This window comes from Sinohyriopsis cumingii, chromosome 11 (assembly GCF_028554795.1).
Source record: "Sinohyriopsis cumingii isolate HCF-2022 chromosome 11, ASM2855479v2, whole genome shotgun sequence".
NCBI classification, from domain to species: domain Eukaryota; kingdom Metazoa; phylum Mollusca; class Bivalvia; order Unionida; family Unionidae; genus Sinohyriopsis; species Sinohyriopsis cumingii.
The window spans coordinates 91374182-91386976 of NC_142971.1; the positions used below are offsets into that span (position 1 = coordinate 91374182).

General features: G+C 33.9%; 1 protein-coding gene across 1 annotated transcript in view; it reads left to right on the forward strand.

Moving 5' to 3' along the window:
* LOC149788982 (cAMP-dependent protein kinase type II regulatory subunit-like) overlaps positions 1-12320 on the forward strand; it is a 246554-nt gene extending 234234 nt beyond the window's left edge. The window contains exons 11-13 of the mRNA XM_089975138.1: positions 5449-5509; positions 9125-9193; positions 11478-12320. Of these exons, the coding sequence (XP_089831264.1) occupies positions 5449-5509; positions 9125-9193; positions 11478-11608 (261 nt within the window). The 3' untranslated portion in view covers positions 11609-12320. The remainder of the gene's footprint in view (positions 1-5448; positions 5510-9124; positions 9194-11477) is intronic.
* Positions 12321-12795: the final 475 nt, after the last annotated feature.

The following is a 12795-nucleotide window of genomic DNA, read 5'->3' on the forward strand; positions in this document are numbered from 1 at the left end:
TTGCAGATTTTTTCTGAATGAGTCTCTGACAGGAAGAAATTTTTTAATTGCTTCTAATCGTTCTCGAGTTATTCTTGCAGTATGAGATTCCGAATGTACCATTATTTTTTTAATATAATATATCAATCTTTTAATTAATATCAACAGAAGAGGTGTAAATTTAATTAAAAATATATCATTAATATAATGAACAACTGTGCGTGGCTGCGTCAAGGAACCACTAACAAATGTGATAAAGATGCCGTGGAGAATATTGCAAGAAACATAATTATCTTATAAAGAAAAACCTTCATGCTGGTCCACGAAGTTGTGTTGGTTGTAACAACAGCATTAGAGGATTATATCAGATTTGCAAAAATTGCGGTGGAGATCGATACAGAAGTTTGATGATATATTATAAACACAGAAAGAACATAAATCCAAAAATAGAAAAACCACCATCAGAACTTGAATATTACTTGAAACATAGAACAAATTCCGAAGATTCCGAAGATTCCCATGATTCAGATGTAAAGAAAAATATTCATCAAACTTAAAATTTCTTTTACAACATGAATAGCAGCAGAGAAGGGGCGTCTACAATTCTGTTTGGGACAAACAATAATCGTAGATGTGGTATTGACCTCTATGAAGGGTCACTATTTTTTTTTGGTCCAAACACAAGGGTGACCACTCCCTTAAGTGGTCTGTTCACCCTCTCTGCTGCTGAACAGAAACAGACACCAATGACTTTTATGTAATCATTTGTAACAACGATTGCTTGAATAGTAAGGATAGTTCTGATCAAAAACACTTGAAAAAACAAAAAAAGGATTCTGACTACCAGTTTGTATAAAAGGACAAATGGTACAAGCTGTAAACCAGGCTATTGTACATATCTTGAATTGCCATTATAGTGCCGAAATTAAGGTAGTGGTTGCATATATTGTTTTGTCTTTAGAGTTAATCCGTATTGCCTGGGGGGTGAATAAAATCTTTGTCTGTTAAATCAGCAAGTGAGAATAATTTGCAGGATTTAATTGATAGTGTTAAAGGCTTGTGATGGTTGTTGGTTTTTTTGTGGGGGGGGGGTGTTTTCCTGATGTTACAGTGATTACATCCCAGTCACCAAGCTGTCATCTACTCAAGTTGGTGTGAACTGGTTACACACTTTGTATATAGAGTTAATCCTGGTGTGTCTTTTTTGAATTAAGCCATTGATTTTTGTCCCTGAGTAAATCATTCTGTTTATGGATGAGAGAATGGTTTCTTGTTATTTCATTAATTATTATGCAATGCGCATTTTTCATATTTTCCCAAAGCCTAGTCAAAACTGACTTTACAGTTGATTTTACAATGGAGCACTATCAATATTAACACCAAGTAGCTTCATAACAATGGAAGAACCTTCAACTAAAATGGAACTGGTCTTTTGTACAAAAGTGTTATGGGAGACCGTTTTATAATTGACAGAAGGGGCAGTCTCTCATAACAGCTTTTACTGTATTACAAAAAGTAAATAAAACTATAGTAATTGTAGTCTGACCCATAAAGTTGTGCAAAACATTTGGGCTTACATTGATAATCAGAGTCAAACTTTAAGATATAAAAAGTGGTGAGGTTATTTTTTTAAGTTTAATAAATAGTGCACAAGGACCCTGTATACATATTTGAACAACTGCAGCTGATACCTTAGTGTCTTGTGGAAGAACTAGCTTTACAGATAGAATTAATGGAGAACGAACCAGCAGCAGAAGCATTTTGAGGTATAGATTTCATCTCCCCCAAAAGAATGCGGGAGGTCACAGATTCGATCCCCGACCAAGTCATACCAAAGACTTATAAAAATGGTACTAACAGCTGCCTCACTAAGCACTCAGCGTTAAGAGGTTTGTGTGTCAGGATAATGTGATTGGGTGGGACATGATGCTACATGTCTGCAGCTTGATGCCCCTGTGCTAGACATCACTATAAACTGCCACACTGCAGACATTGTAGCCATATGACTGAAAAATTGTTAAAGCTACGTTAAAAGTCCAAATCACACACACAAATCTTCCCAAAAAATGAGAAGTTGAAACTTCTATTCACAGTAGCATGTTTCTTAATTTCACTAGGAAGGAAGTGCGCTGCTGGACTTAGTCCTTGGGTAGCATGTTGTATGCTTCCATACTTCTTGGGTAGTATGTCACATCCTCCTGCATGGAAGGAGCAGCACCACATCTTGAAGAGTGATGATGAATTAGGCTCTGACATATTTATGTCACCTGACTGGTTGCTGACCCAACTGTTGACCTGTCACCTGGTACCATTTTGTACTGGTCACTGCCTTTCCACTGGTCATTAATCACTGGCTGTTTACACATGATGCATCAAAATCTTAATCTAAGGTGCAGATTGTATGTATGCTTCTTGAGTGTATGTTGATGATTTCACATTAGTTCCTGTGATAATAAAAGACTAATTTCTGCTCATGTCATTGGTACGAAATAGTTTTAATAAAGAGTAACGTCTTCTCCTATTTCTAACTGTTCATCAGGTACCTCGGTCCCCAGGTACCCACCCATTCATAATTAACTGGGTAGTACAGTGATCTATAGGGTACCTGTTTACTTCATGTAAATAAAACACAGATTCCAAGTTCAGATCAAAGATTATATTTGACGATGTCAGGAGTGAGCATGAGACAGAATAATGAGTACAGTTTGACCTCTGTCTACTGATCTTATATTTTCAACATTTGCGACCATTTGGCTATGTAAGTCAAACAATTTCCTTACTTTCTATTTATAGTAATTGTACGTGACACATTTCTAAGAAAACAGAGGGGTTTCTTGAATTTGAAATAAGGTGTTGCAGATTCGTTATAGTTTGATACACACTTAAGTAGCAGACCAGTCTTGATTGGAAAAAAACGTGGTGCCAAATATTTACTGAAATGGGCTTTATCAGTGTGACTTGTGGATGTTATTTGACTAAAAATGTTACAGGAGAGAGAATTTGTTCAGCTGAAGAACATGTTGCATCAGGAAAAGGAGAAATCAATAGCGCTTTTCAAATTTTGAAAGAGGAATTCTACAATGATCTAACAAAGCATTTAGAATTTGTGGACTTGAATTTACAACCTCTCAGCGAAAGTTAAACATGTGATGTAGACTAGCTAAAGTGAATGTTTTGTATATATAAATTTATCATTTTATTTTGTGTCTGCATTCTCATACTAATCCACATAGAGTTCCGGGTAAGTAGCAAAAATAAATGTACATTTTTCATAAAGTTTTCTGTAATTATTACTTGTAGTATATAGATTGCTCTTTTTATGATCAGATTGCACTTTTTGTCACTCATGTTAGTAATAATTACGCTTGTATCTTCACAGGTGGGGTTGACATGTATGAACTTACAACAAAAACCAGTTCAGGTTCACACTTAATATAATTTCTTTTTGATCGGGTACCTGGATCATTACCCAGATTACTTTTTCTAAAATTTTGACATCTTTACATTTTGTAGAGCAATAGATAAATCAAGCCAGCTATTATGTAATGGCATCATAGTGGTCATTTCAAAGTGTGACCTAATGAAGATGTGTCTCCCCCCAAACAAAATAATTAAAGGATGTGCCTTCATACTCCTTATAGAAATTTTTTAAAGTTTTAGTTTTATGCAACCAGGTGAAAAACATCTTTGAACCTAGATTAAGCTGCCAGTTGCTGGTTATATTTGATTTCAAGTTCAGTGTGAGTGATGTGAACCATATAATGCCCACTGGGGCCTCTTATACTTGCATTTGAAGTATGTTTCATGTAACCCCTTGTACAGTCCACTTTATTTTTGTACTGGGAGCCAACCATTTAATACTTTTTTTTTACTTTCAGAGTTTTTGCTTTGAACACCATCATAATTTCAAAAATTTTCAACATCTGAATCAAGCAGAAAACATAAATGAAATGTAAAATTTATGAACAGTTTATAGCAGTACTCTTTTCAGTTTTTGTAGGAATTGTAAGCTGTCATGACCAGGTTTGAAAGTTTAAAATTTCAAGTAATTACAAGCACAAATTGATTTTCTTTCTCATGCCACTCCATTTGGTATTTACAGATTATTGGATTACATTTGCTTTCTCTTGAATGCTCAATTTTCCTGATGCTGCAGGCATTCTAACTGTGGTACAAAATGTAATTTGAAAGGATAAAAAGATATGACAGTATTGCTGCATATTAGAGGACAATTTTTTGTGTTTTCTCTTTCCTTTCCAGAAGCTTGGAAGCCAACAATGATGTTAAAAATTATAAAATTTTATTTTTGTTCTGTTAGCTTTTGCAAACTTTTGAGGATTTAAAGTTGTATAGTAATTATATATTTTCATGTTTTTCTTTTGGTCCTACATTTTCAAAGACATTCAGTGTCCTTGATTTAGTCCATCTTTATTTGTGTGCAAGTATTAGTGCATGCTTTATTGTAAGTGTGCCAGTTGTCAATACATATTAGAGAATGAGGATAAAAGATGGGATGAAAGTGGCCAGGGGGGTAATAGACTGTGAAAAGGTACCTTGGGTAAAGCAATTCGGCTGCACATTATACAGTAAGACTGTAACAAAGGATTGATGTGAGGGAACATAAAGCTATGATTAATTTTTACTAATGTTTTTAATAATTGGCACTGTACAGTGAGGATTATGCAGATGTGCTATGAAACATCATGCATACATACATACATACATACATTCATACATACATACATACATACATACATTCTTGATTTTCTAACATGTATAGGATCTGCATTCTTAATAGAAGCATACCGGTAATTTTCTTACAGTTAACCAATGTGATATAGGGACTTGGTAAATGTATCTTACCGTGCACATAAATTCATGTGCTATCAGTGTGTTTATTGTAATTTGTAAATTTTCTTATTCAGAAACACTTTCCCTCCGACCCCCAGTAATGCACATGTTTCTTAAGATAGAATCATACCCATGTGACTCTAATGCTTGGGGATTTAGTCTTGGATCATGATTTAAATTTCTGAGACCTATCCCCATACTGGTGTGGGGGAGAGAGAGTCCAATTATTTAGTCTTTAATCTGATAAGCATTTTAAGTTCCTATTCAGAGAAATCCAGTACTATGAATTCAAAAATTTGGACTGGGTTTGAATATTTTTGTTTTGGTTGGAAATTGCATATGGAATACTCTCTTGATACATGTATGTAGGCTTGATGGCAACAAAGTCCTGGGTAATAGTAAAGCTTTACACCTTGTATATAGGTAGCATCTTCCCTACTTTTTCCCAATAAAAGTCATTTATCTGTTGTAGATCACTCTATCTCTTATTCCACCATGCTAACAACAATTTGAGCTTTGATATGCTAAGTTGCAGGTTAAGTGTTTCGTTTGTGATTTTTGTACCTTTCTTTACCTGATAGTTAGAAAATGATACATTTTTTTGCACTTTACTTGCAGAATAACCCAGAAGCAGGTGAAGTAGAAGTCAAACGCTGTACAAAAGGGATGTACTTTGGAGGTAAACAATATTTAATTGCTAAGAAGGGCTATAAATAATTTTTCACTTTATGTACAAGGTATGTTGGAATGAATGGTTGGGAACAGGTTAAATTATATAGTATATAGAGAACAACACCAGGGATAACTGTTTTGCTACTCGATCAGACTTGTGCATTTTTTTATGTCCTCACCATATCTGTTGGATGGACATATAGTGCTGCCTGTGTCCATCAGTCACATCATGTGGCAAACTTAGTTTCCATTTAGTAACTTACAAAGAATTCCATGGATTGAATTCATATTTGGTATGAGGGTTTAATTAAGAAAACCCACCAACTTCATCAAGATGGATTCTCATTGTAATCTTGTCATCCATTCATCATTAAACAACTTAGTTTCTACCACCAAACTTTATTATGATGACTAGATTTGAACCAGATCTTGTATGCAGCTTAATATTAACAACATCTCACATCAGTTTGATTTTCAGTGTACTTTGCCCAACCAGACAATACAAAGCTTGCATACATGCCAACCATTTTGCTTTTGGCATAATAATTATGCTTTGTAACACTAAATTATGTTTTATACTTACCTGTATAAAGATTACTCTTTTTAGTACATTAACAAATAAAATTAAAATAAAGCAATACAAAGTTGTTTGTCATCATATAAATTGAGAATATTCTCAAAAAGAAGACTGCTGCATAAGAATAAAGTAAGAGTACTTTTTATTTGCTATTTATAGCAACTTTATATGACCCATTTCTAACAGACAGGTTTCTTCAAATATGAACATTGTCTCACAGACTCGTTTTATTGATAAGATAGTTAGTTTGTGGACCAGTCTTTACTTTTCAAGAAAATGGCACCATATATCAAGTGAAATGCTTTATGGTGTGAGCAGTGGATGTAATATGATGGAAAATATAAGAGCAGATGGATCTTTTCAAACTTCAAAATATCAGATCAGAATAAAGGGGCAGATCAAAACTGCTTTACAAACATTAAAAGAAGAATATGTGAGTAATGTAATACAGCACACTGAGCACATGATCATATTCATTGCAGAATTCCTGTTCATGATCATTCAGTGAAATTTACACATGTAGACTTGTTAAAGTGAGTGCTAAATATAAATAATTTTCAGTATATTTGTGTTTGTATCCTGGTTCTAATCCATATGGTTTTTGCCCTGTATGACAAGAATTTTGACTAGCAGCAGAACCAGGTTAGTAGCAAAAATAAATATCTTTTTCATATGTTCTGTAATTCCAGCATGTAATATATAAACTTTTTCTGGCTAGATTATTCTTTTATGCCACTTCCAATAGCAATTATTACGATCATACATCTCGGGAGTTGGGATGGAAGAGGCATGTATGGGCATGTATAAATTTGAAAAATCTTTCAATTTGAGTGGTGTGTTTGAAATAATGTGATTGGGTGAGACATTATGCTACATGTCTGCGGCATGATGCCCCAGTGCTAGACACCACTATAAAAAGCCACACTGCAGACATTGTAGCAGTATGACTGAAATAATGTTAAAAGTATGTTAAAAATCCAAGTCATACACGTACTGTACCTCTGTATATATATGATATGTTCCATGCAACTGTGTATTGACCGAGTGAATGAACTCCTCACATCCCTGCGAGTGTGTCTGCTTCAGAATGTAGTTCTACGATTTTTGTTGTTGTTCACAATCACATATGCAAATTGATAAGTTGATTGTTTTCTTTTTGAGTTTCTATTTTTATTAAAATTTATGAAATCAATATAAGACACTCTTGATTTAAACATGAAATATGGTTTTTATGAAGAATGTTGTATTCTACAAATATGGTTAGCCTCTTGTACACCGAACCTGAACTGTCAGGCATTCATATACTGGCATAGGGAAATTAGCTTGGAATAGAAACTAAGTGAAATGACAAACCAGCAAGAGGTAATTAAAATATTTTAATTGGCTAGCCGATTCTTTCCCCAGGGAAACTTTGAGAGGGGTATAAATTTTACTACTATACCGGGTGTCCTTGCAGGCCACAGGAAATGACTACATGGACAACATGTTTGAGAACCATCGGCTTGTTGGTCCTAAATGAAAATGGAGCTGCTTGGTCATCCAGTATGGGTGCCATAATAGCCATCTTGAAAACCTTATCACTACTCCTCCTGAATGGAAAGTCATGTTGACGATTTCACTTGAAGACTTCTAGTAATGGCTAGGTGATTTTTTATCAGAATGGTGCCAGTCTGATGTTCAGTATGGCCACCATAACAGCCATCTTGAAAATCTTGTTATAGCTACTTAACATAAAAGACTTCTTACGTTGAATAGTTTAGTCCTAAATGAAAATGGTACCAATCTCTATTTTATTCAGATTTGAATCTCCAGTCATTTGGCTAATATGAGTAGATCATTTATTCTCAATCACGGAATAACACACACACACACACTCTCTCTCTCTGTGTCTCTCTCTGGGAGGTTGGCATGTATACAATGATAAAAGTTTGAGTCTGATCAAAATCATGACGTGTTGATGCACAGATGGATGATAGATGCAGGGCTATACTATAAACTTGCATGGCCTTTGGCTAGCTGAGGTAATACCATCTGATAAAATTGGGTGGACCAAATGACTCAACACAAGTAGTTACCAAATGGAGTAGTATCTACAGATGAAGACAGTTCAGTTTCCATAAAAAAAAGAAAAATACTTGAAAACATTTGGAAATCCATAACAACTCTTTGAGAAGTGTTTAAAATCAGCTCACTATGGCCATGAAAATCATGATGGTTTATGAGTTTTATTGTCAGCATTCTAAATCATCAGTTAGTGGCTTTAGTATATAATATTATTTTACCAGGTTTCTTGAAGTTAATTGTATTGTATGCATTCATCTTCATGATTTAGTGATATTCTTACTTTTCAAACCCTGCTTTTTTGCAGCATAGTAATACCAGGTGTTTTCAGTTGCAAGCAGATTTGTTGTGCATCTTTATATTGATGAAGTCTTGTATGAGTATTTTGCCAGCATTCTATATTATCTTTTTTGAGGGCATAATGGGCTGTAATTATTGGACACATCCAATTTAAGTCTTTACAGTCATGCCATTTTAAGGCCCTGATTACCAACTTTTAGCTGGATGGGGGAGGTCGTGGGTTCAATCCCTGGCCGAGTCATACCAAAGACTTATAAAAATGGTACTAACAGCTGCCTCGCATAGCGCTCAGCATTAAGAGGTTAGTGTTAGGACTGGTTGGCTTGGTGTCAGGATCTAATAGCTCATCACGATTTGTATACAAATGAATCATGCTAATATGTTTTTAGGAATATATATTCGAAAAATTGTTGGGAAAGCTTTTTAAAAGAAAAGGATAAATAGAAAAGAGTTTTATTTCATTTGCCCAGGATGTTGATAATCGATGGTTTAGCTAAGTATTTTTCAAAAAAGAAGCTTGTATGCATTAGAAATTAAGAGTTTACAGTTATCTCCCTTTGACCAAAATGAGAAGAATTTGTAGAACTCGTGAAAGCATTCTGTGTCCTCATGGTGCATGGTGCAACAACAGCTGTATATGTGAATTTGCATGATATTTGTGGCTATGTCCTGTTTATATTTCAGAATTGGCCTTAGTAACACACAAGAAGAGAGCAGCTACAGCCACAACACTTGTCACAACCAGATTAGCAGGTACTGTATGTAGCATTTTACACTAAGTACTGTCACCTTATTTTTATACACACAGTAGAAACGTAGAGTTTTTAGGGGTTTTTTGGTGTTTTTTTCAAACACAGATACTTTGAATTTACATTTAGTACTTAAGATTTGCTTATACAGGTTTCCGCTTGACCATTCATCATCTTTATACAACTTTGCCTGGATATTTATTACCCTTGACTTCATGTTTCAAAGAACAAGGTCACAATGACATTTAGGCCATGTTTATGAGTTAATTAGATAAAAGAATAGGAATTTTGATGTCCCTTATTTTCTTCAATATTAGTCTTCTACCAAAATCAGAATAGCACAAAGGCAGAATAGAGGGATCAAAATCAGTTTGATACCTTCTTTGCTTCCTGCATTAATAAATTAACACATAACAGTTCAGACAATTTGTACACACATCTGCAGTGAAACTACCTCAGATTTAGTGATTCACTGAAATTTAAACCATTCAAGCCTTCTTAAATACTGTATTAATCCAGTGATAAGCCTCCATTTTTACAAAACTGTTTTTGAATACATCTTCGTTTAAATTTTACTAATGAAATGAAAACCGAATGAATGCTAATGAAATGATACATGTATCAGACATGCCAGCTCTTACGATTTTGCTGTAAGTCTTACAGAAATTACTCTTAAAATATGGACTTTGGGATACTAGTAAAAACTATGGAAAAATTATTGTTGCCAAAATATCCAGCTAGTTGGTTCATCCGTGTTTTATTTGGATCTGGGTTTCATCTTAGAATTAGTGAGATCAGTCAGGGAGCCAGACTAACTTTACAGATGCAAACCAGATGCTTTAAACTGCACCTGTTTGTTTATGCTAAGCGTCTGCATGATCAAACTGTTGATTATAGAATTTTTTAAAATAGCATCCAGAAAGTGATGCATGTTTAAGACGAAAGGGAAAATAAGCTTCTAGAAAAGTGTTAATAATTAACACAGAAGAACAAGAAAGAGTATTCAGATTCTTGTGATTAAAGGCTGGAAAGGACACAGTTATATTTGTTGGACATCACATGCCAATTTGAGTATGTCTCGTGGTGGAAGAGATGATTGCCTTCATCATGTAAAATGGAAAGAATTTCCAAGAATTATGTCAAGTTGAGAGATAGCAAGAAGCCATTGAGCTGCATAGGGTTTGGAACTAGGGTTTGTGCAGCTGTACTAGTGGTACAAAAAATCAACACATACTTTACAAACTTTTCAGTTGAACATATTGTTTATCATCGATGCGACAAACTTTTAATTATGTTTTCCAGCTTTACAATAGCAGTTTCTGATATTTTATTACATCTTACTGAAAACTGGTCAGTCTTGCAGAAAAAAAAAATCAACTGCCTTACTGAGACGGACTCATCAGGGTTGGCAGGTCTGATGTATTTTTAAGAATGTAGAACAAAATGCAATACAGAAAATAGAGAATAATGAATGATAAATAAACACAGTAAAATGTAAATGCATGTCATAAATGGATTTGAAAATGGATTATTTTCAGGCTGCTAGTAAATTTCCAATTAAAGTCACTCTTGCTTTATAATCCAGGATGAGGCTCTTCACAGTGATGGACAGTTTTTCATCCCTTATAAGCCGTGACATTGAGCTTATCAAGGCAGATGTACATTAACAAAAAAAACATCCACCATTGGTGTGCTGACATTCACCGCTAGTGTTTGTACCTGTATGATATTTATTTGTATGAAACAAAATAAGTAATACAGTGTGCTTAAAAATACTCTACAGCTACATGTTCACACTTATTGCATATTCAGTGCTGTCTTTGCATTTTGTGCATTGGTCATTTCATCAAATTGCACTTTCAGTATAACAAGATATGAAGGCTGTACCAGTAATGTTTCTTTTAACAGTCATGAAAACAGAAAACCTGACTTCATTGAATGCATTTTTGAAGCCATAAACAATCATTGATGAAATGGTAAAGGAAATGTAAGCATGAATTAAATTAAAAATTTAATGTGAATGGAACACAAACAGAATGCTGATGAAATGCAGACAAAATGGACATCAGATAAAATTGCACATTTCATGGTCTGACATATGGAGATTGACAGAATTTTTCATTATAAAAAGAACATGGCCATGAGTGATGTGGAATCTATCAGAGAAATAGGAAACTTTAAAACATAATTTCTTATGTATCTTGGATCTTAATTAGTTGTAACAGTACTCTCCTTGCTATTTATGAGAATATTATTAATTTGCTTTTTCCATCTTTTCTTTGCTGCAGTATTAGATGTTTCTGCCTTTGAGAGGTTGTTGGGACCTTGCATGGACATTATGAAGAGAAATATTGATGAGTATGAAGAGCAGCTTGTCAGATTGTTTGGTTCCAAAGCAAATATCTCGGATTTGCGATAAAATATTTTCTTTGGATACTTGATGCATATCATTTTATTTACATCCACAGCAATATTGCTCACTGGTTCTGGATAGACTTTAATGTTAGAAGTTGGCTCGAACAAACCTTGCTAAAGTCAGGAATTCTTGCTGATATTTATTTTTCAAAGAATATATATGAAACGAGAGTGCATGTTAAAACTTGCCAGAAATACAAAACTTTTGTTCTTTAATACTTGTTCAGTTTGTTCACACTTTTTAGCTATGTATACAATAAATAAAAATGCTTGTTTCAAAGGGTTAAACTTTGAAGTCTAAATGGTTTTGATTGTATTAAACTATATTGTTTCTAAAAATTTTACTTTTAAAACTTTAATGTCCATGTTACATTTCTGTCTACTCTATAGTAGCTAATAGCAGTCGAATGCTTACATGTACTTTAAACACAGAGCTTCCTTTATATACCATATGAACTTGCTTATAAGTAGATTCAGCTGCAAACAACAGACCCTGATCTGCTATCTCAATAATACACCAGCAGATTAGGGTGACCATGTTGTTTATTGTACTGATTACTCCAGATATACTGTGCAGACCTAAATCTGCCATTGCATAAAGCACTGGCAGATTTAGATCTGTGCAGTCCATAATTGGATTTGACTTGTAAGGAAGTATATGTATGTGTGTGTGTATGTGTATATATGTATGTATTAATGTGTATATGTGTGTGTGTGTGTGTGTGTGTGTGTGTGTGTGTGTATGTATATATATATATATATATATATATATATATATATATATATATATATATATATATATATATATATATATATATGGTATGTCAATATGTTTAAAGGTGTTGTGTTTAAAATAATCATTATCAATCTTGCTTTACAAGATCAAGGAATATTTTTGGGAAAGGTAACATAAAGTATTATGATAGTATATCAGGAATGTGTGTTCCAAATAAGCATTCCAACCATTCTATATTTTTATTCTATCTGTTGAGAATATTATTGTGAAGTACGTGTCTTGCTTTCTATGAAGAAACTCCCACATTATGAACATGTCTGTTTTTGACAAATTTGCATTGTCATTTTAGGCAATTTTATTATTTTCCAATCATTTTTTTTTGCATTTCTGCAAGATAAAATTTGTGTAACTTGTGATCACGTCTTGAATGTCAAGAAAAGTGCACCACCCAGAAA